This window comes from Chrysemys picta, chromosome 4, assembly GCF_011386835.1.
Source record: "Chrysemys picta bellii isolate R12L10 chromosome 4, ASM1138683v2, whole genome shotgun sequence".
Taxonomy (NCBI): domain Eukaryota; kingdom Metazoa; phylum Chordata; order Testudines; family Emydidae; genus Chrysemys; species Chrysemys picta.
In genome coordinates, this window is record NC_088794.1 from 140,204,421 (window position 1) to 140,227,251 (window position 22,831).

General features: G+C 43.8%; 1 protein-coding gene across 17 annotated transcripts in view; it reads right to left on the reverse strand.

Moving 5' to 3' along the window:
• Positions 1–22,831, reverse strand: part of SYNE2 (spectrin repeat containing nuclear envelope protein 2) — a 284,849-nt gene that overhangs the window by 102,828 nt on the left and 159,190 nt on the right. For all 17 annotated transcript variants that reach the window (XM_065593763.1, XM_065593775.1, XM_065593774.1 and 14 more), the window contains 8 exons: positions 20,954–21,079; positions 15,695–15,892; positions 15,174–15,248; positions 11,406–11,525; positions 10,689–10,805; positions 6,968–7,201; positions 3,607–3,789; positions 2,313–2,432 (listed from right to left, as the gene is read on the reverse strand). In XM_065593763.1, the coding sequence (XP_065449835.1) occupies positions 2,313–2,432; positions 3,607–3,789; positions 6,968–7,201; positions 10,689–10,805; positions 11,406–11,525; positions 15,174–15,248; positions 15,695–15,892; positions 20,954–21,079 (1,173 nt within the window). The remainder of the gene's footprint in view (positions 1–2,312; positions 2,433–3,606; positions 3,790–6,967; positions 7,202–10,688; positions 10,806–11,405; positions 11,526–15,173; positions 15,249–15,694; positions 15,893–20,953; positions 21,080–22,831) is intronic.

Below are 22,831 nucleotides of genomic sequence, written 5' to 3' on the forward strand. Positions count from 1 at the left end.
TGTTTGCATCGGCCTCGGCAGCTCCTCCTCCCCTGCAGCCCAGCGCCCCGCTCCGGCAGCACTGTGCAGGGGCAGGGACCGGGTTGTATGTTGCGCTGGGGAGCGCAGCCACGTGTCCGGCTCCGCACAGAGCCCAACACCATGTTCTGAGCGGCGGGGTAAAGGGGCCAGGGGGCAGGAGAAGGGGCAGGGAGGTTCTGGAGGGGGCAGTCAAGAGACGGGGGGGGGGGGTCGGGAGTTCGGGGGGGGGCTTTTTGGGGGGGGTGGAGAAGATTTTGGGCAGTCAGGATACAGGTAGGGGGTAGGGTCCTGGGGGGCAGTTGGGGGGGGTCTTAGGAGGGGGCAGTTAGGGGACAAGGAACAGGGAGGCTTAGGTAGGGGGTGGGGTTCTGGAGGGCAGTTAGGAGCAGGGGTCCCAGGAGGGGGCAGTCAGGGGACAAGGAGCGGGGGGGGGGTTGGGAGTTCTGGGGGGGAGCTGTCAGGGGGCAGGGGTGGGGAGAGGGATCGGAGCAGTCAGGGGACAGGGAGCAGAGGGGTTTAGATGGGTTGGGAGTTCTGGGGGGGGCTGTCAGGGGGTGGAGAGTGGTTGGATGGGGCGTGGGAGTCCCAGGGGTCTGTCTGGGGGTGGGGGTGTGGATAAGGGTTGGGGCAGTCAGGGGACAAGAGGCAGGGAGGCTTAGGTAGGGGGTGGAGTCCTGGGGGGCAGTTAGGGGAAGGGGTCCCAGGAGGGGGCAGTCAGGGGACAAGGAACGGGGGGAGGGTTGGGGGTTCTGAGGGGGGCGGGAAGTGGGAGGGGCAGGGGCGGGGCTAGGGCGGGGCTCTCCCGTCCTCTTTTTTGCTTGCTGAAATATGGTAACCCTACATAACTTTACCAAATACATAACTTTTCTTAGATGATACAACATTATGGAATTGTTTTTAACCTGTGTTGAGATCTAAAAGCTAATAATAAAATCATAGAAACGTAGGGCAGGAAGACATCTCAAAAGGTCTTCTAGTTCAGCCCCTCATGCTAAAACGGGATTAAATATATCTAGGCCATCCCTCACAGGTGTTTGTCGAACCTGTTCTTAAAAACCTTCAATAATGAGATTCCACAACCTCTCTAGTTGCCTTCATTGATGGCTATCACATCAGGGCAGGAGAACAGAGCACACTGTGAAATAATGGAACATATCTTTCCATTCTTATTCTGGCAAAACTCCCATTGACTTCAATGAGACTTTTGCTTGAGTATGAACCACTACGTTTAACCGTGTGTCTTTAATTAAGAGAGGGAGTTGAATTAGCAATTCAGCAAATCCAGTCTCCAATGATTCAGTCTGGATTGCTTACTTGAGTATCTTCAAAGAGAGCGGGCACAAAAAGGGAAAAGCTGATTTTCAAACAGCAGAATCTACAGTGTTACTTACAGAACAGAGAACATGACCTCATATTTTTAATCTGCTAACGGTAACCTTAAAAGCCACTGTGGGCTAGATTGCGGGTAAAATTTTCAAAAGCACCTCAATTACACTGGAGCCTCAAGTCCCATTTTCAAAAGTGACTTAGGTATTTAGCGCCAGATTTTCAAAGAGATTTAAGTGTTTAAGGTGCAGAAAGGTGCCTAGTGGGATTTTCAGAAGTTCCTGAGCAGGTTCGTCACGTGTTTAGGTGCTTTAGAAAATCCCACTACATGCCTATATGCATCTTTAGACACCTAAATAAGAATAAATCTGGCCTTTAGGAACCGAAGTCCCACTCATTTTCACTTAGAGTTAGGCTCCTTTTGACAATTTTTTCTTATGCCTCTAGGCACAGCCATGATCAAGCTGTGCAGCGTAAGCTGCCCTGCTCCAGGAGCACCTCAGACAAACCCCTCAAGGCTTTATCCACACACAAAAGCTGCACTGGTTTAGTTTAATCAGCCTGGCTTTGTGTGATGACTCTTTTACATCAGTTTAGGCCCGTTAAATAACACTCACTGTTCCCCCGCCCAGCTCCAGGGGGGTAGTAGCTTGCTGCTAGCATTTACCAGGAGCAAACTACATCACCTCCCCCTCTCAAGCTGAGCTGCAGTGCTCAGGGTGGAGCCAAGACTCTGCTCATTCCCTGCCCCCGCTCCCCACTCCCCTACTCCAGGCAGTGCCTGCTTACTCCCATGTGCCCAGACCCAAGGCAGGGTAACCCCCACAGAAATGCAGGGAGAGCTCTCCCTCCCTGTGGAGGTGCATAATCCAAGTCATGGTCTAGCCCTCAGAGTCAAGCATATCTGAACACAGCAGATAATAGACACTTGCGTTTTGTATTTATGGGATGAGCAGTAGGATTACCCGAGGCTGCTGCAAACCGTTACGCCTGCTGAACGGTGGCGCATCAGTGGTAACGAGGTTGGATATTTTGGAGCTGCCAGGCTGAAGACGTTCTGAAGGGATCCTTTCACTGTTGTTGAGCTATAAAGCGAGACAGTGTTTTGTGAAAGCTCTCAGAATTGAAAAGGTGGCAAAATATATGTGTGTAGTTTAGGAAAGAGATGGTATCATGAGAGGTTTCACAGTAGCACGAGAGGCTCTGAAAAATACACCAGGGATGAACGAGGGGTGATCTCTCAGAAGGATGGAACAAGGCTATTAGTTTAGTCTTGCTGCAAAGATATTTGTGCTGTTTCACCTGGGGAGAGCTTGAATTTATCCTCATCTCCCAGTAAAGCCCTTTCTTCCATTAGTTCACTTCCCCACACTGTTGGTAGCAGAATTATAGGAAAGCCTGGTTTTGGAAGTTCCATTGACACCAACTCTGAACACTTTTGCCTGAATGAACTATGGTGAGGTGCAATTTATGCCTGTTAAACTAGCTTCCAACTTACAAATGGTTCGTATGGTCCAGAAGTTGTGTAGATTTTCTGCCTGGTGATACCTGTAGAGGTATGTTGGTATTCAACAGGAGAACAGCACCACCAGTCCCTTCCCTGGCTACCACAGCTCACCTTTCAGACAGTGCTGTTCCAGGGTAGGTGAGCCTGCAGCCCTCTTTGCCAGTGCACCTACCCCTAGCAGACTTTCTTGAAACCATCATAAAAAAAGGGGGTGGGGAACTAGCCCCATGGCTGTAACTGACTGCCAATAAGTGAGTCAATCTCAGCAGAGATATTCAGAGAGATACTCAGATGAGTACTGAATAAGCACAAAGAACAACCTATTCTTTCATCACTGTTGGAGATCCTCCAGTGGAGGACATAGGTGGGGCAGTGTGGGAAAGCTTGCATTGTCACTGCCCTTGCTATTCCTTTTCTCTGAAGAGAGGGCTACAGACTCTAGAATTGTCCACTTGGAACCTTTCACCACCAGGATCTTTATTATACATAATATTTTTTAAAAAAATCTTAAAATATTTTTTTCAGTCTCTCTCATTTGTGGCTCATAAAACCTTGACCTCGGACACTGTGCTCTTTAAGCAAACTGAAATCATTCAGAGAACCACTAAAACCCATTACAAGCAGCAAGCTGAGTATAATTATACAGCACTGTGAACTAAAATGACAGTGACAGACATGCACATTCATTTGCATCCATCCCTTAATTTCACATCGTCTCTTACAGGACTTTGCATAGTATTCAGGTTTTTTACCTGTTCTTCACTGTATTTGTCCTGAAGCATCACCTGGACTTTTTCCAAATTGCACTTCACATCCTTGAGCTTCAAGGAAAGGGCCTCTGCTTCTTTCTGAGGGCCTGCACGATCTTCTTGCTGCCTATCTCTGCAATCCTCCAATAAAGAAGCGACCTTTTGTTCAATCTCTGATAACATAACCTAGGAAATAAAGCAGTTAATTATTCATCTTTACCAGCACAAGGTGCCTAATACTCTAGTCACTGTTCACACTTCAGCTGTTTAAAGAAAATTGAGGGAGAAAATCAGAAATAGCTACCAAAAAATCCCCAACCTGAATAGCAAATGATAAATTAAGCTGTATGTATGGCCATGTGTACAAAAGGAAATGTCTTTTCAACCCATAGGCTGTGCATTGAGAAACATTAACTCCATTACGCTTGCTAATACACAATTATTCATAGGCAAGGCAGGAAAATTACAGACTAGATTCTGTGAGAGATGCCCCAAAGAGGTCACAGCCCAGGTAGATTGGGGGACAAAGGTGGCCTCTGATCCTGCCTAGATTTTGAGCTGCTGTGAAGGCAACCACAGTACTTATTGATGTGCACAGATTTGAAAGGCAGAAGGTACCACTGTGATCATCTAGTCTGACCTCTTGTATAACATAGGCCAGAGATAGGATTGCCAGGTGTCCGGTTTTCGACCGGAACGCCCGTCAAAAGGGACGCTGGCGGCTCTGGTCAGCACCACTGACGGGCCATTAAAAGTCCCATCGGCAGCGCAGTGGAGCTGAGACAGGCTGCCTACCTGCCGTGGCTCCCCGCAGCTCCCAGAAGCAGCGGCATGTCCCCCCTCCGGCTCTTAGGCATGGGGCAGCCAGGGGCTCCGCACATTTCCACCACCCCAAGCACTAGCTCTGAAGCTCCCATTGGCTGGGAACCGCGGACAATGGGAGCTGCGGGGGTGGTGCCTGCGGACGGGCACACGCAGAGCCGCCTGTCCACACCTCCATGTAGGAGCTGGATGGGGAACATGCCATTGCTTCCGGGAGCTGCTTGAGGTAAAGACTGCCCAGAGCCTGCACCCCTGACCCTCTCCCATGCCCCAACCCCCTGCCCCAGCCCTAATCCCCCTCCTGCCCTCTGAACCCCTCGGTCCCAGCCCAGAGCACCCTCCTGCACCCCAAACCCTTCATCCCCAGCCCCACACCAGAGCCCGCCCTCCCAGCCAGAGACCTCACCATCCCCCCACACCGCAACCCCCTACCCAAGCCCTGATCACCTCCCACCCTCTGAACCCCTCAGTCCCAGCCCAACATCAAATATTTGTGTGCCACAAAGATACTGACAGATTAATCATGTCACCCCTTAACCGTCTCTTTGGCAAACTAAACAGATTGAGTTCCTCGAGTCTCTCTCTATCAGGCATGTTTTTTAATCTTTTAATCATTTTGTGGCTCTTCTCTGAACCCTCTCTAATTTTTCCATCCTCCTTTTTGAATTGTAGACATCAGAACTGGACACAGTATTCCAGTAGCAACCATACCAGTGTAAAAATAGAGGTAATATAGCCTCCCTATTCCTATGTGAGATTCCCGTTTATGCATCCAAGGACTGCCACTAGCCTTTTTGGCCACAGCATCACACTGGGAGATCGTGTTCAGCTGATTATTTACCATGAGCCGTAAGTCTCGTAAATGACTTGGCACTCAGTGAGTGAGGAAAGGAAAATTCTCTGGCTATATTAATACAGTACAGCCTTTTTTTTTTTTTAACTTTTAATTATATCCATTTGCAAAGCCAGAAATATTCCAGGAGTTCTATTCATGTTATGAGACTAATACTTAGAAAACTACAAAAGCTGTTTATTAACTAATATAGAAAGAGGTATGTTTTAAAAAGGAAGCCATTTCAAAATGTAGTTTTTAACTATCTACCAAAGCAGAAGAAGATACCATTAGGGCCAAATTTTGGCTCCAGGGTTTATACTGGCAGAAGTCCAAAATGTCATGGCTAGGTAAGGAACCATACTTGTGGAGATCACGGTCCACAAATCCTCTTCCCCTTTGACCTATAGGTGCAGGCTCTCCATTCCAACTGTGATAGTAAGAGCACAATTACAATGACACAGTCATCAAGCTTGATTTGCTTTGAGTGCATATCTGAGCTTGCAGCTGCTTTGTGCTACTCTCCCTTGTGCTACTAAGCCTTGTTGAGACCAGGAAAAATGTTGCTTTTTGAGTTCCTCCTGTCAAAATTGAGCTAAATATTAAACTCTGACTATATTGGTATTAAATGGGGTTTATAGTGGAGTTAAACTAGTTTTCCTAGTTTTTATAAGGCCCTGGTATGAACCATGAGTGAATAGGCCTGTAGTCATTTGTAGTAGTGGAATCAGGCCCAGTACATAAACTAGCTGAGAACTTTCTCATTGATTTAAAATGGGCGTCTTTGTATTAGGCCATTGTGCTCCCCAAAGGATCCACACGATCTCTGTGAAAAGGAATGAGCTGTAGCTATGGTAGCATGCACAAATATAAACCTGTCCAGTTGCAATGTTGAACATTTAGGTCCCATTAGGAAGACCAGATAGCAGGAGTGAAAAATCTGGATAGGAGGCAGGGGGCACCTATATAAGACAAAGCTCCAAATATTGGAACTGACCCTATAAATTGGGACATCTGGTCACTCTAGCTCCATCTGATCCTGCAAAGACTTATGAAAAGACTTATGCAAGAGAATAATTTGATGTACATTGTCTTCAATTGGACTATTCTTACTGCAAGAGTGAAGCTCAGCTTAAGTCTGCAGGATTGGGCCCCAGGGTGCAGAACAAAAATGTACATTTTAGGAAGAAATTTTAGAGCAGTTTTACCTGAAAAGCCTACAGTAAAATAAAATGGAAATGTCAAATGGTTAGCAAATTCCCTATTCAGTAAACAAGCTTTTATCATGACTGAGGTCACTGTCTCATTTAAAAAACAAAAAAACAAAAAACAAAAACCCTGCCTTTTATTAGTGAATTTAAACTGGGGAACTTTTTATACACATTATACTATGCAAACCAAAATGATCTGTGTAAGTTACAGTAAATCTTTACAAACCACAAATTTGTTATACTGTAAATCCTGTCTAAGATCCCAGATACTAAAATATACACACAAGGAAACTGAAGTGTACAATATGGTTTTAAAAAAGATAATTGGAAAAAAAGCAGCTAAAAACAAAACCAAGTGGTTCCTCTTCACTACAGTGTACGGCAGAGTACGCAGGAACAGGAGCTGAAGCAGTAATTGTAGCTATTATGCAAACACACCTATTGGGGGAAGGGTGATTGGTTTAGCTGGCAGCCATGAACTTTGACCACTTAATCTTACCTGGCAATCAGCAAGCTGCTGTTCCACCATCTGCTGCATTTCTGGGGTCTGGGTTTCTGATTCCAGGGACACTTGAGCTTTGTCTAGCCACAGCTCCAGCTCAGCAACCTGTACCTGGCAGACATGGAGGATCTTCTCAGGCTCGGGCCTATTGCTATCCACTGTTTCCTTTGAATCTCCTGGTTTGTTCTGAAAGCACTGGCCAGTGTTTGTGTCAGAAGAAGGCGTGTCACCCTGAAGCAAAGGACATTCAAACACAGAAAATCTATCAGAGGAAAATGTTTAACTTTGGCATGCCAAGAGCTATGAACCTGCACTGGCTGTCACCTTATTCCCAGGTTAAAACAGAAAGAAAAACCCTAACAACTACGCTGAATGATCATATGATCTGCTGCAAAAGGTTTCCAAGCAGCCAATTTGCATTTACACAGGTATACCTGAGCATACAGGAAGAACAATGACTCATGGTTCATTAACTAGCTATCCCAGAGGATAGGTATTTTTCTGTGAGTTCAATTGCAAAGTGTTGTATTCTAAGGCATGCATAGCATGCAGCTGGGCAATACTTATGCACTACTTTTAGGAGTTCAGTGCCAAACAGACTTTAAAAGCATTCTTTATTTAGGATGTAGGCTATACAGAAAACATTGTAGTCTTAACTCAAACCCACCCTTGAATAACATTTCCCTTTTATTTATCATCACCCTTTAACATTCTGTGATAAACACAATTTTCTTAAGTTTTGGACAAGTAGGCAAATTTTCAAAAATGCATACGCAAGTCGGGGTTGTGCATATGCAGGCACACACATGCATGTGCAAATCTCTAATTTTCATATGTGAATAGACCATTGAGTGCGCAAGGCAAGCATGTGCAAAAATGCCTATACACATCTATCAATTTGGGCCCTAATGTGGTAGTGGAACAATAACTGTTTGTGCAGACACACCAACAGCAATAGTATGCTATTCACTGGCTTTTGAGATGTGAGTTGGTGGATGACAAGATAGGAAAAGTACATTGTTTTAAATATTACACTGTGTTACTTTATTAAATAAGTAAACATCACTTTTGTTGCTTGTCTCTTAAGTGGTCTGGAACATGGCCATTGTGAATTAAACACATAAATGCAAAGAAATCCTAATTTAACACTACACATCCAGGAACTGATTAAATATATACATGTGCAAGTGTGGTTGTGTGTGGTATTAGGAAGTGTCAGCTGAGATTTTCAGCTTTCAGTCTAGATATATTTGTTATTATGAGTTCCCTCACTCAAATACACATGGAGAGCAGATTCATTTATTTCTGGTTTTTAGAGTAGGATTTTTTTTTAATGTATCTTTAATACAGATCTTAAAACTGTACTTGTTGGAAAATGGGATGGCTATCCAGTGGGAAACATTGACATTTTGAAATTTGTTTGCACTCTGAATCACAACAAAATGTAAAATTCAATTATTAAAATCCTGGTCTATCTGACTAAAATTATTTCTCAAGAGAAAGCAAACTGATTTAGTGTTTACAGAAATTCATTTCCTTCTGTCTCGTCCAGTAAATTTATGATCTTAGAAAGAAATTAGTTTAAATCACTATGTATGATATAATATGAGGGGGAAACTGGGATGGAATCACAATGCCGGCAAAATTACCATTCAGAACAATTCAAGGAAGGAAGACCTCTCCAATGGAAAATTTGTTACAGGAGCAGTAAGGGACTTTGGAAGCAGCGGTGGCTCTAGATCCCAGAGTGCTTCCTCTACTGATAGCTAGCGGGGAAGCAACTGCCTGTCTGTCACAGGCAACTGTTCTTCTGAGTTTTTGTTCCACTGGCTTTGATAGGGCAAGAAAGGGGCAGGGGGAAATGGTGAAAGCTCATAGAGATGCCAGTATAACATGTGGCCACATAACATCGCAATAATCATCCTGGAAATATTATGTATAGTTTCCTTTCTAGGACTGACCTTACTCTAAGTCTGAGGCTGCATCTCTCTTCCTACAATACCTGGGGGTTTCCCATACAAAGAGAAACTCTTTTTATGTGCAAAGTATTTATGGCGCATGAGAAATAGAAAATTGTTCCAGATAATAAGAAAACAGAGAAAATGGACACCTAGGTCGTGCACATGGAATGGTCGTAAATATACCATCATCGAATTCCATTTCTCATAGAATCAATAAAAAACTGTCCTGAAATGTATTGTGTGATTGGTTTTTCATTTTTTATATTGTAAATGTTCATTAGCTGATGCTTTCTAGCCAGTACAGAGCAAATAGTGACATGCAGGAAACGCAATCTAATCAGTCTCTCCTTCAACCTACAGTGACTCAGGCTCCCAGATTAGTAATCTTTTCTCCAGACCTACTACTTCTGGGGGAATACTGCGCACATGCAGAATTCGTATCCCCCCACAGATTTTTTTTTCCTCCACAGAATATACATTCTGCCAGAGAGGTGCTGCAATTACACCTTCACCCACCAGGGGCTGCTGTGGTGCCAGAACGGAGGGCAGCCATCTCAGCCAGCCCTGGAGAGGGATGGGGAGAGGCTGTGTTCCTTATAGTGCCCTGCCCACGGGGCCAGGTGAGGAGGCACAGGAAAGGGTGGGAGACAGAGTGGGGCACACAGGGTCACTGGGGGGGTCACAGACTGGGGTTCAGAAGGCCCAGTGAGTGGACAGACTGGGGCAGAGGTTGAATGGGAGTGTGGGTGCAAGGCCACATGGGGATGGAGAGTGGGGGTGGCCGAGTGAGGGTTCAGGGACACATGGGATTGGGGGAGTGGCTGAGTGGGGCTGCAGGTACACCTGGGGACAGGGATTGATGTGCCTGACTGAATGGGAGAGCTAGAGGTCAGCCAGGGTCTGCATGAGGGAGGCTCCCCAACTCTCTAATAATCTCTCCCCTCCCAAAAAACCTGTTCCGTATTTCCCACACCCAACAACCCCCCAGGTTCACTCCCAGGCTCCTGCTCAGCCATTACTTCCCTCTCCCTCAGCTCCTCCATTACCCTGATTCCCCCAATCCTTTGCATTGCTTCTGAGGGGTGCGGGAAATACATTTGTATATTGTAGTTTAAATGAATTATTACTCAAAGCTCTGTATTAATATACTTAGAAAGGAATCTATTTGTCAAAAAACATTTCCTGAATCTTTTTTGTTGTCTATATTGTTACAGACATACTTGCTGACAGGAATTTTTAAATAAATTACCAAAATAATTGAAACAGGCATGATTATATTGTGTTATTTTGACAAATAAAATATGCACAATTTTGCAGAATTTTAAAATATTGTGTGCAGAATTTTTAATTTTTGGTGCAGAATTCCCCCAGGAGAAACCTACATATATGACAGCACATTTACTTCCTGAAACTACGCACATTGGTTTTCTGGTAAATTGCATTTTCTAGGAGTAAATATATGTATTTGCTCTGATTTAAATAATAAATAACAACAACAATAATTAATGATAATATGAAAGATGCCTATACAAGGATCTAGGTGCCCTCACACATAACTAGTGCTACCACAAAACACCATTAGAATTAAAATAATCATTCAAACAGTAACTCAGCAAACCAACCACCCCCCAAAGAGCTCCTTTTTATCCTTTCATGGTTGTGGGAAGAACACCCTCTGCCTGCTCCAAAACCCCTATCAAACAGATGTCTTTTGCAGCATGCCCAGAAGGTCACCAAATTCAGACCAACATACTTACCACTGCCCAATTACTAAGGTCTGTAGCAGAGTCTTCATCACTTCCAGCTTTCTGTGGAACTTGAAAAGATGTTTCCTTGCCATGTTTATCACATGATTCTATTAACACATCAGCATCCTGTAAAAAGAAAGGCAGTGGTGGAAAGATTTATATTGCCGTTGCTTTGTTGTGCTTTAGAAGCCTCAAAAGGCAGCAGTCATTCAACCCATACATCATTCTGGGCCAATAACCAGTGCAGGAAACCACATCTGATGTAAAGGTACAGAAAGACAGAGAGCTGCAGCTCCCATAACAGATTGTAGTTGATCAGACTGCTTAGGTGCTGCCCACTTCTGCTTCAGAAACTGCACATCCTCCACAAGTTACTCCACACAGAGAGTAGAGGAAATACCCATTAAAAGTCTCATTTTGTCTCTTATCAAGGGAATGGGGGAAGAGGGGTGAACTCTCTATTAACCTGAGTTTTGCATTTATATTCTTGTGTTATTGGCAGATAACATCACCTACAAAAACTGTTTTCCTGCTGAGAAGGCAACTGTTAAAGGATGCTCACAAAGGGTGAAATTCAGCCCTGTTGGGAGGAGCCACGCAAGACCTATGCACCCTTAAATCCCACTCAAGTGCTGATTTGAGGACTAAAGCAATGCATAGGCCTTGTACAGGCTCTCTACACAAGGAAAAATCCCCCCATGCAGAGATAAACATGAAGAACGTTACCAAGGAAATGCCATCTGATAGGGTGCCTGAGGACCAGGAAGCTCCGCTGTCTTCTTTGTCTCTCTCATCTCCCTTTCCTGAAGGCCAAAAACTTTCAGCTGTTGGTGCTATTGCATTTTCCTTTGAAAACAGCAACAGCCCAGCATTAGCTTGAGGACATGCAGTTCAAAGGCTTCTTCAGAAAATGTTAATCACTAAAACCATTAGCCACTCTGTGGTACATTTCTGCCATGCACGTTCTCTTTCTTTACTCAGTAATCCTAACCCCACAGCTGCCCTTCTACCCCACCTCCAGTCCCCTGTCTCCCGGTGATAGACGCCGACAGCCCTTTCTACTGATCTCAAACATTCTAAATTGCTTGTGTTTAAAATACTTTTTCTATCTCAACGAAGTAATATTTCTTTGTCTTTTTTACTTTGATACGAATGAAATTGATCATCAGCAAAGGCGCTCGATTGGCAGTCCTGGAAACTGAAATTCTCTGCCCACGCAAACATGCACAGCGTAGGCAGTAGCAGTTCACATTTCCCCCACGGTGCCATGCCAACGTGCCTTAGTGTTGACCTGGTGGGAATAACTCCAGATATGAAAGGCTACTTGAGTTTGTCCTTCCAATTCTTTGTCTCTCTGTTGTGATTGCCAACAAAGATGCCACTATGCACCAACTGGGATGATTTTTGAGAAGCTGATACACCTAAAAAATGACTGAGATCAGAGTTCATTTCCCATTAGCTACTGAAGACCATCAGATGGTAATAACCCTTGACACTACCAAGAGCTGGGCAGGATATGAACTGTTGTCATACAGCAGGGGTGGGCAAACTACGGCGCCGGCTCAGCCCCGCTCCGGCTGGGGCATTGGGTCGGGGCCACACCACGTGGCTCAACCCTGCTCTGGCCGGGGCGCTGGGTCAGGGGCCGTACCACGCATCTCCCGGAAGCCGGCCCGGCCCCACTCTGGCTCCTATGAGCTCCAATGGCCCCCTCCGGTGCTCCAATGGGAACTGCAGGGGTGGTGCCTGCAGATGAGGCAGCGTGCAGAGCCGCCTGGCCGTGCCTCCGCGTAGGAGCCAGAGAAGGGATGCCACTGCTTCCGGGAGCCGCTTGAGGTAAGTGCCGCTCAGAGCCTGCACTTCTGAGCCTCTCCCCATGCCCAAACCCCCTGCCCTGATCCCCCTCCCGCTCTTCAGACCCCTCGATCCCAGCCCGGAGCACACTCCTGCACCCCCTCCCACACCTCAGCCCCAATTTTGTGAGCACTCATGGCCTGCCATACAATTTCTATTCCCTGATGTGGCCCTCAGGCCAAAAAGTTTGCCCACCCCTGTCTAGAGGGTATTTAGGCAATAATCCCACAAGCACTTCTGCATGTGTTTTAACTATATATAAATAGCAGAGCTGGTTGGGAATCTTCCAGTGAAATTATTTTCTGATGGAAAATTTACTTTCCATGGGAAAATTTCAGTTTTACATTGGAAAATTTTCCCCAGCTCCGTGGCTCCCCTGCTCCTCAGCAGCCTAGCAAAGAAACTGGCATGGAGCTGGAGCTCCCAACTCGTTGGCAGCCCAGAAACCCTGGGAATGTTAGCTCCCAAGCTCTCCAAGCTGCTCTGCTCCCAAGCTCCCCACCTGGCATGCTACCAAAGCCCCGGGCATCTGGGGGAGTCTTTCAAAGAGCGATTTTGGAATTGCCATTCTCTGGGAGATTTTGATTGTTTTTGTTCCTTTTCAGAATTAATTTTTTTTAATTATGGCATTTCCCAGGGAACAGGAATTCCAATCTCCGTCCAGCTCTAATGAATAGTCCCACTGATTTCATAGAGACTACCCACATGATTAGAGTCAATGGGAATATTCATGTGCTTAAAACTGAGCGTGTGCATTTGCAGGAGTGAGGCCTTACACTATTAGATCTTCCAAAAAGGGCCATGTTTCCTCGTTTGTCTGAAGTGTCACATATGTCTATGATGCCAATAAAAAATAAAACAACGGGGTAAGAGGCTGTATTTAGCTTATTGCAAATCCCTGGTGTTTATTTTCTTGCATTTAATGCATAATAACAATATAGCAATGAACTCTTTGTTGCCTCTTCTCAGAGCATTCTATCCAAGGGAAGCGTAGTGGCATCATAGTGTCTCTAGAAAAGGGCCCATTGTGCCCTATGATTGTCAAAAAGTAACCGATGGCGCTGTTCATACATTTAAACAGGGTTTATTGCTTGACTATTTATGATGGCCTTTGAGCAAGGATATTTAGAGTAACTAGTCTATCCACGTGTGACTGCTGAAGTCATCATCTTTCTATCAGGCCATGCCAATTATTTCTGTCCCATGTATCCCACTTCTTGAATCACTTCACTGGTGCCCTATACATTACAACATCAAACCCCAGGCTCTTTGTCCTCACTTTCAAGGCCTGACATCAGTGATACTCAGACTGAGACTTGTGAGCCACAACTAGCTCTTTAACGTGTCTCCTGAGGCTTTTTGCAGCACATATTACAACAGTGTGATTTAATTATTAACCAATCTAAGTCACTGACCAATCAGAATGCTTTTAATATGTTATTAACCAATTGTAGTTGATAAAATAATAATACTTTGGTCAGTCATTTTGCTGTGAGAATATTTTGTATTTTTATAAATATTTCCTGCCATACTGTTTGACTACGAGTCTATAGTACTATAGTAAATGAAACAATGAATTCACACTACTGTGGCTCTTTTGGGTAATGTTGATTGCTAATTTGGCTCTACAACCATTGAGGTATGAGTATCACTGCCCTATGTAAACCAATCCCTATCTGCATCTCTGCTCTCATTTCCTCCTACTCCCCCTCTCATTCCATACCCAGCCTTAAACCTCTCTTTACTGCCTTCTCCTCCACACCTTCTTCTGTGTTGCCCTCTATGTTTGAAAGCGAGTTTCCCAGTTCACGCCCATTAAGTGCCCTCTCTCACCTAAAAATCCCCCTTCTCCGCCCATTTCTCCCAGGAAGCCTTTCCAGCTTGTTTTCACCACCAATAATCTTGCCACACCCTTCTTTATTTAATCCCATGCCTTGTATCTTGTCTATGTTTATTTTATTTCTCTTAGATTCTAAGCTCCTTAGGGAAGGGAGTGCCCTACGCTCTGTTTTGTAAAAGACCACAGGCACTGATGCTGCTACATTAGGACCACCCACACTCCCACTGAGTAGTCTTACTCTGTAAGCGGTCCAATCAATGACACATTCACAGAATGAAGTACTACGCAAAGAGTGATAGGATCTGACTCTAATCTATGTCCTGATATTTTATTTCTGTCTGTCAGATTTTAAATTAATTTTAAAATATCCCCTACCAGGGATGCTGCAATTTATTCTACAAATGTTTACATTTACACATACATTTTTCATAATTTATTCCAGAGGTAGGCAATCTATGGCACGTGTGCCGAAGGCAGCATGCAAGCTGATTTTCAGTGGCACTCACATTGCCTGGGTCCTGGCCACCGGTCCGGGGGGCTCTGCATTTTAACTTAATTTTAAATGAAGTTTCTTAAACATTTTAAAAACCTTATTTACTTTACATACAACAATAGTTTAGTTATATATTATAGACTTATAGAAAGACACCTTCTAAAAACGTTAAAATGTATGACTGGCACACAAAACCTTAAATTAGAGTGAATAAATGAAGACTCGGCACATCACTTCTGAAAGGTTGCCGACCCCTGATTTATTCCATAATAAAGCTTATTTCCACCAAAGTCTCCATTATACTTACTTCACTGTGGAATGAACTGTCTTCTGTTTCTTCAACTAAAGATGGTAGGAGAGACATTGATCCTTTCTTTTTCAACTATAATGTACATACAGAGATAGAGTCCAGTTACTCTTAGCTCCACAAATTGCCTCTTTTCTTCTGCCTTTTGCTAAACTGTTATAATTTTGCACCTAATTTTTTGAGAAATGCTGAGCACCTGGAACTCCATTTAAAGTAATCAAAAGCTGCAGGTTCTAAGCAACCTCGAAAATCAGGTCCTTTAACTTATTTTTCAGTCTTTTGAAGTCATGTCTACAATTGAGATAACTATCATTCTGTTCCATGCAAACAATTTACTGAAAATCTTTAAACAATTCCTTACAGTGTAAATTACACATCCAGCATTTTGCATTTGTTTATTTCATGCAATCTCACATTGTTTTTCCACATGTTGAAAAATAATCCGAAAGGGCCCCCATATCATGCATGTAAACCATTTCTTGTTAGGGCCATTCAAAGGGATAGCATGGTGTTCTACCTACCTGCCGTTCTAAGGCATCTTTCCCCACCAAGCCGGTTTCCTCGGGTGACAGAGGCACAGAAAGTTCATCCTCTGATTCAGGTTGTTCTTGCTGCAAGTGCTGGTGAAGTTCCAGCATTGAACTCTTCATACTCCTAAGGATGTCTTCTTTTTTCTGGCACAGTTTGATGATCTGTTCTTTTATGTCTTCCATTTCCCCCTGAGGAGCAACAAGGCTTGTAACTTACACTTTCGTTGTTAACAAAGTGATGATATAATAAGTAATAACGACATCTTACTGTGAGACGGGATCCCAGCCTTTCGGCATTCTTTTTGCACTGGGGAAATTCCCCCATCGTCACAGCAGGAGATGTTTAGGTAAGCACTAACTCAGAGGCAGTGGGCTCAGCACAAAACACACAGCCTACCACCTGTATACAGAGCCAGCCGTAGCCTTACAGGGAACATGAAGGCTTGGTAATTAACACTGAACTGGATTCTCACTGGTGGGGCCATGGGAGTGGAACTCCTGGAGATCCTCCTCCCCAGGATAGAGGGAATGCAGCTGGGTTGCATTTCTCAGCTAGTCAGGTCAGTTGATGGTGCTTCCCACAAACTTCTCTGCAAAGTAAGTATAAAAGAGGCTTTTTCTATCAGAAATGAGAGGAGAGGGAGACAGAGAATTTATGAGGGAGAAATCAACTGATGGGTAGCTCAGGGCTGCGTCATCTTTATTAAAGACACCAAAAAACAAGGAAAAACAGACCCTAGTGTGACGCTGGCAGACTAGGTGCCAGCTCTTGCCACATCTGTAGGCATCAGCTGAGCACCAACAAACTCACACCTGGACACTAAACCAGCTCACCTGTTTGTTAGTTTTGTTCAAAATAGGTATTAGTCTTATAAGAATGTATTAATGTTTAGACTCTATGAAGTGCTTGCGAATTGCTGCACTCATTAATCTCACTTGTAATGTCTGTAGACCATGTTTTAAGGAAATATGTAAGTATTGCTTTATAACTTTGAAAATGTTTTCTCTGAACTTGTGAACCCACGCACGAGAATTGTCTCCTCTGCCCATTCAGGAGGCCTATCAAGATTCAACGAGCCATTAAGGAACATCACAATACAAAGGATTAGTGAATGGCCCTATTAGATCTTAGAAATGCTACATGCAAGGGAGCTTGTCTCATGGACTGGAAGGCTAAATGTAAAAGATAAAACAGAGTCGCAAGAAAATTGTTCAGCTTTTTTGTTTGAACTCTCACGGGGCCAAGCATACTAAACTAAGGCAGAGATCCCCAGGGGTTACTCCTGGGTCCACCATGAAAGACATTTTGAAATGACAGATTACTACATCTCTGTCATCTTTAGGAATCACAGATGGTATGTTTGTGTGTGCATGTTTGATTGCTTTAACCTGTAAATCACTCTCTCTTGTTTGTTTTTCCTAGTTAATAAACCTTTAGTTAGTTTATTACAGGACTGGCTACAAGCGTTGTGTTTGGTATGAGATCTGAGATACAAATTGAGCTGAGGTATTTGACTGATCCCTTGGGACTGGAAGTAACCTGAATATTTTGTGATCTTTGGTATAGGTGACCAATTATCACTAAGTCCAGCTTGCCTGGGTGGCAAGATAGGCTGGAGAGCCCAGGGGGACTGTCTGTGACTCCATGGTAAGACTATTACAATGTTCTAGGAGTTCACATTTGTTACTGGGTTGGTGAAATCTATCTGTAAAATGTACCACCAATTTGGGGTGTCTACCCTGCTTTTGACAACTTGCGCTGAGGTTAACACTATTGGTCGTGAGCCACTCCAGACAGCGTGACACCTAGGAAGGGATTTTTATCTTCCCTGTCTGTTTAATAGAGCTGCCCTACATCTCCCAAATGTGGTGTTAACAGTGGGACTGACTGTCCCACTGACTTTTGCTTCACACTGGACATTCCCATAATTCTCCAGCTTCCACTCAATACTCTCTCTATCTGCTGCCCCATCCCTATCCCTCAGGTGTCTAAGCCAGCCAAAGAAAGGCAAGAGACAGGAGCAGACATGTCCTTCGTGCTCTCTCCTCTTCACTGTTGACAATGTATGTGGCAGCACTACACGCTACAAGGCGCTAGTGTTCGCAGAGTTCAGCAGGGGAAAACGACTGCACACCCAGTTCAAGGCCTGTAGATAGCAGTGCAACCACAACAGCTGGCCTTGGTGTGATGGCTTGAAATACAGCATCAGTCTTGTTTCCAGACACTGCTCACCCAGAGCATCATTAAAGCAAAGCAAATAACTAACCCAGGTTAGATGACACATCATGGGCCCTGTCTCCACTACAGTTTCTGCTGTTAAAAGGACCAGTGGAGCTGCATTGGTGCTGAATGACATTTATAGATTTTCTGAATATAGGCAAGGCCTTTGCAGAGAACATTACTAAGGGGCCGAAGAATTTTCTTTGGCTCCGTCGGAGAGGGATAGAGTGCTGCTGACATAAATACACCTTTCCTGACACATTGAAACACATGCAGCAAAACCCTCCAATAACTCCATCAGGGGCAGGAGAAAGTCATCAGCATGAAATACTGCCTGTATTTGGCAATGTGCTGCACTATCTAAGTTGTAGTTAAAAAGAACAACATTGCTATCTGCTCTGCTAATATATATAGCTGGGAAACTGTCCTGAGACAAGCAAGAGTAACATCAAAGTGGTGTGCTCACTCCTCCTCTACTCCAATCACTCTAGTGAGATGTAAACTCACCACTTCCCCACTCCAAAGCCTTCAGTGAGGTATGAAAGTCAAAGGCTAATATGATCACTAAGCAGGTGATTTTTTTCTTTTAAAAAAGGACAAGAAAATTAAATGGAAATAGCTATATTAAGAGGCAACTCTTAGGTTCTTAATTTAACCCACACACGAGTCAGGAAATGACTCACAATCAGGATTAACATTAATTCACCATACGTTCAAACTATTGAACATATCTCTAGCTATAAATTTAAAAGTTTAACTAGCAATCCTATGTATTATACATGTATAGGGCCCTACCAAATTCACGGCCATGAAAAATGCATCACTGACCGTGAAATCTGGTCTCCTACCATGAAATCAGGCCTTGTGTGTGCTTTTTCCCTATACTATACAGATTTCATGGGGGAGACCAGCATTTCTCAAATCGGAGGTCCTGACCCAAAAAGGAGTTGCAGGGGGGTCACAAGGTTATTTTAGGGGGGGTCATGGAATTGCCACCCTTACTTCTGTGCTGACTTCAGAGCTGGGCAGCCGGAGAGCAGTGGTTGTTGGCTGGGTGTCTCTGAAGGCAGCACCCCGCCAGCAGAGCACAGAAGTAAGGATGACAATACCATCCCATGCCCCCTTACTTCTGCGCTGCTGCCTTCAGAGCTGGGTGGCCGGAGAGTGGCAGCTGCTGACTGAGGGCCCAGCTCTGCAGGCAGCAGTGCAGAAGTCAGGGTGGCAATACCATCCTATGCCATCCTTACTTCTGCGCGGCTGCTGGTGGTGGCTCTGCCTTCAGAGCTGGGCTCCCAGCCAGCAACCACTGCTTTCCAGCTGCTCAGCTCTTAGGGCAGCTCTGTCACAAGCAGCAGCACAGAAGTAAGGGCAGCAGTACCGCAACCCACCCATACAATAACCTTGCAATCCCCCGACAACTCCTTTTTGGGTCAAGACCCCTCCAATTACAACTCTGTGAAAGTTCAGATTTAAATAGCTGAAATAATGAAATTTATGATTTTTAAAATCCTATGACTGTGAAATTGACCAAAATGGACCATGAATTTGGTAGGGGTCTATACATGTACAATGTAGGTGTCTTAATGTTATCATGAATATATGCAGCAGGCCAAGCACTTCAGAGGCACTTCATAAAATAATTATTATACTTGTATGACTCAGTCATTTCCTGACTTTTGCAGGTTTGTATTTGACACCTTAATGTTGCCTTCATGCTTAAAAAAAAAAAAAAAGAAAGTTTGCCCACTATATAATCACTTAATCGACTACAAAAAGCCGCCACCTCTGGGGTGCTTAACAGCTAATGAAGCCACAGAACAACAGTTTAGGATAGGAAGGGGACACTAAAGACTCTAACTGCATGAGCAGAGAGTAAAATATAATTAACCAAGATGGAATATAGCCATGTGTGATGGGGTGTACAAACCCCACACAGGCCGGGTAATGGTTACTGAACAGCTTTGCACCCAATCAGGCCTGTCCTGCCACAACTGCAAGGAGATTCATGCTTGAAGGAGAGGAAGAAGCTGGGATCAGCCAGTGGAAGACCCGGAAGGAACAGATTTTCGGTCCTCAGCTCCTGGAGAAAGCTCTGCTGAGAGCAGGAACTGCTTGAATCACTGCTGCCTATTGGAGCTCCCCTGAGGGGAAGGTGGGCCTGATGCAGAACAGTTACTTTGGGACTATTACCAGCGACTCGCCTGTCAGTGCTGAACAGGACTACAACCTCTCAGAGGATTCCTGAAGGAAAGGAGGCCAGTTCAGGGCTTGTATTAGTTAATTTGTGCTTCTTTTCCCGTTGGATCTTTGATAGCCCAGGAAGGGGTGGACTCCCACAGGACTGAGTTAGAGGCTCAGTCTCCCACAGCTGGTGCCATGCTGACGCTGGACAAGAGGTTGGGTGAGTTCAAGAACCAGTCATATCCCAAAGGGGCACTGTGGAGACCAATCCTGTGATATCATGACACTGGGGCTAACACCCCAATACTTGCAGAAAGTGCCACTGCATCGCCAATAAGCACAAGTGATCTGGACTTTGCTTATATGTCTCATCTACAAAACAGGGCCTACAGCAGCACACACTGCTTCCTAATACCATGTTGGGATATTGGAGCACCACAAACTCAAGACAAGTGCTGCCTACTGACTCACCAACACCACTTCCTCCAGCCCTCTACATGTCCTTCGGAGGTCTGACATCCACATACTCACCGTGTTTGATAATGCCTAGCTCATGAGATCTGATAAATATATCTTAAAATACATACCTAACTGAAAAACTAAAGGTACAACCGTGTAACACTAGTTGGTACATGTCATCTTATGCATGAATAGTCATGTATACTGTGTTGAAATCTATTTGCCTACTTATTTTAGCCTTCACATATCGGGAAATGATTGGGAGGAAAAAAAAATAAGTGTTGCTGTTTACTCCACATTAGCATACAGGAGTAGAACTAGAAGCAAGTCCTGGTCATAGAGGTATAAACTACAGGTCAAAGAAATTTTTTTTAAAAAATTAAACTTGCCTCAGGGCAGGAAGCAGTCTGAGGAAACAATGGTTTTTCATATGACAGTTCACCCAGCTGGTTCTTTAAGAACTGCTTCAACTTTTCAATTTCTTGTTCGCATTCATCTGTCTCTTTTACGATTGACTGTAAAAGGATAATTTTCATTAGCCATTTTCAATTGATTAGTAGAATATAGAAACAAACCAATCAGTATTGCAATGAATTCAAACCATTGGAAAGTCAAACAACCGTGTTCCTATATCTGTACCTAGGTTTAAGCATTTGTGAGTTGATTTTATTCAGTGTTCCCGAATTCTGTTGTCTTCAAGTTCTTTATTAATTTTCTCAAAAACAAACATAAAATAAAATGAAATAAAAATACTGTATCATAGCTGTGACTGGTAGCAGAGTAAGCAGCTTTGGCTATAACTATTTATAACAAAATTAATCTATGCATTCAGCTCCCTTTGGCTGTAAAACGTGAAGTCGGACATATTTAATCATATTCACCAGGAGAGTTGTGTAAAAAGAAGAAATTAAAGAGAAACTGGATGATTTTGCCTTTTTGTTGGTTTCATGATACCTTATGAGAAAACCTTCCTACTTGTATTTGACATAGTTTAGTTCATTGTTGCAGGCTAACCTGCAACTAGCAAAAATAAATCATGCTGTGCAGCAAAGGTGAGAGGTGCACTTCAAAGGGTAAATTCTATCTACAATATTTGAGAGACAAGGTGGGTGAGCGCTATGTAAGCTTGGAAGCTTGTCTCTCTCACCAACAAAAGTTGTTCCAATAAAATATATTAACTCCCCCACCTTGTTTCTCTAATATCTTGGGACCAGCTTAGCAACAACAGCACCACTATCTGCAATATTTGACAGTTTGCTAAACATTCGTATGCCCCTTCATGCTTCGGCCGCCATTCCAGAGGACATGCTTCCGTGCTGATGATGCTCGTTAAAAAAATAATGTGTTAATTAAATTTGTGACTGAACTCCTGGGGGGAGAATTGTATGTCTCCTGTTCTGTTTTACCCACATTCTGCCATATATTTCATGTTACAGCAGTCTCAAATGATGAGCCAGCACATGTTTATTTTAAGAACACTTTCACAGCAGATTTGACAAAACGCAAAGAAGGTATCAACATGAGATTTCTAAGGATAGATACAGCACTCGACCCAAGGTTTAAGAATCTGAAGTGCCTTCCAAAATCTGAGACAGATGATGTGTGGAGCATGCTTTCAGATGTCTTAAAAGAGCAACCCTCCGATGCAGAAACTACAGAACCCAAACCACCAAAAAAGAAAATCAACCTTCTGCTGGTGGCATCTGACTCAGATGATTAAAATGAACATGCACTGCTCTGCTCTGCTGTGGATTGTTAACGAGCAGAACCCATCATCAGCATGGATGCATGTCTTCTGGAATGGCGGATGAAGCATGAAGGGACATATGAATCTTTAGCATATCTGGTACGTTAATATCTTGTGATGCTGGCTACAACAGTGCCATGGGAAAGCCTGTTCTCACTTTCAGGTGACATTGTAAACAAGACGTGGGCAGCATTATCTCCTGCAAATTCTAACCAAACTTGTTTGTCTGAGCGATTGGCTGAAGTAGGACTGAGTGGACTTGTAGGTTCTAAAGTTTTACATTGTTTTATTTTTGAATGCAGTTTTTTTTGTACATAATTCTACATTTGTAAGTTCAACTTTCATTATAAAGAGATTGCACGACGGTACTTGTATTAGGTGAATTGAAATATACTATTTTTTTGTTTTTTTACAGTGCAAATATTTGTAATCAAAAATAAATACAAAGTGAGCACAGTACACTTTGTATTCTGTGTTGTAATTTAAATCAATATATTTGAAAATGTAAAAAATATCCAAA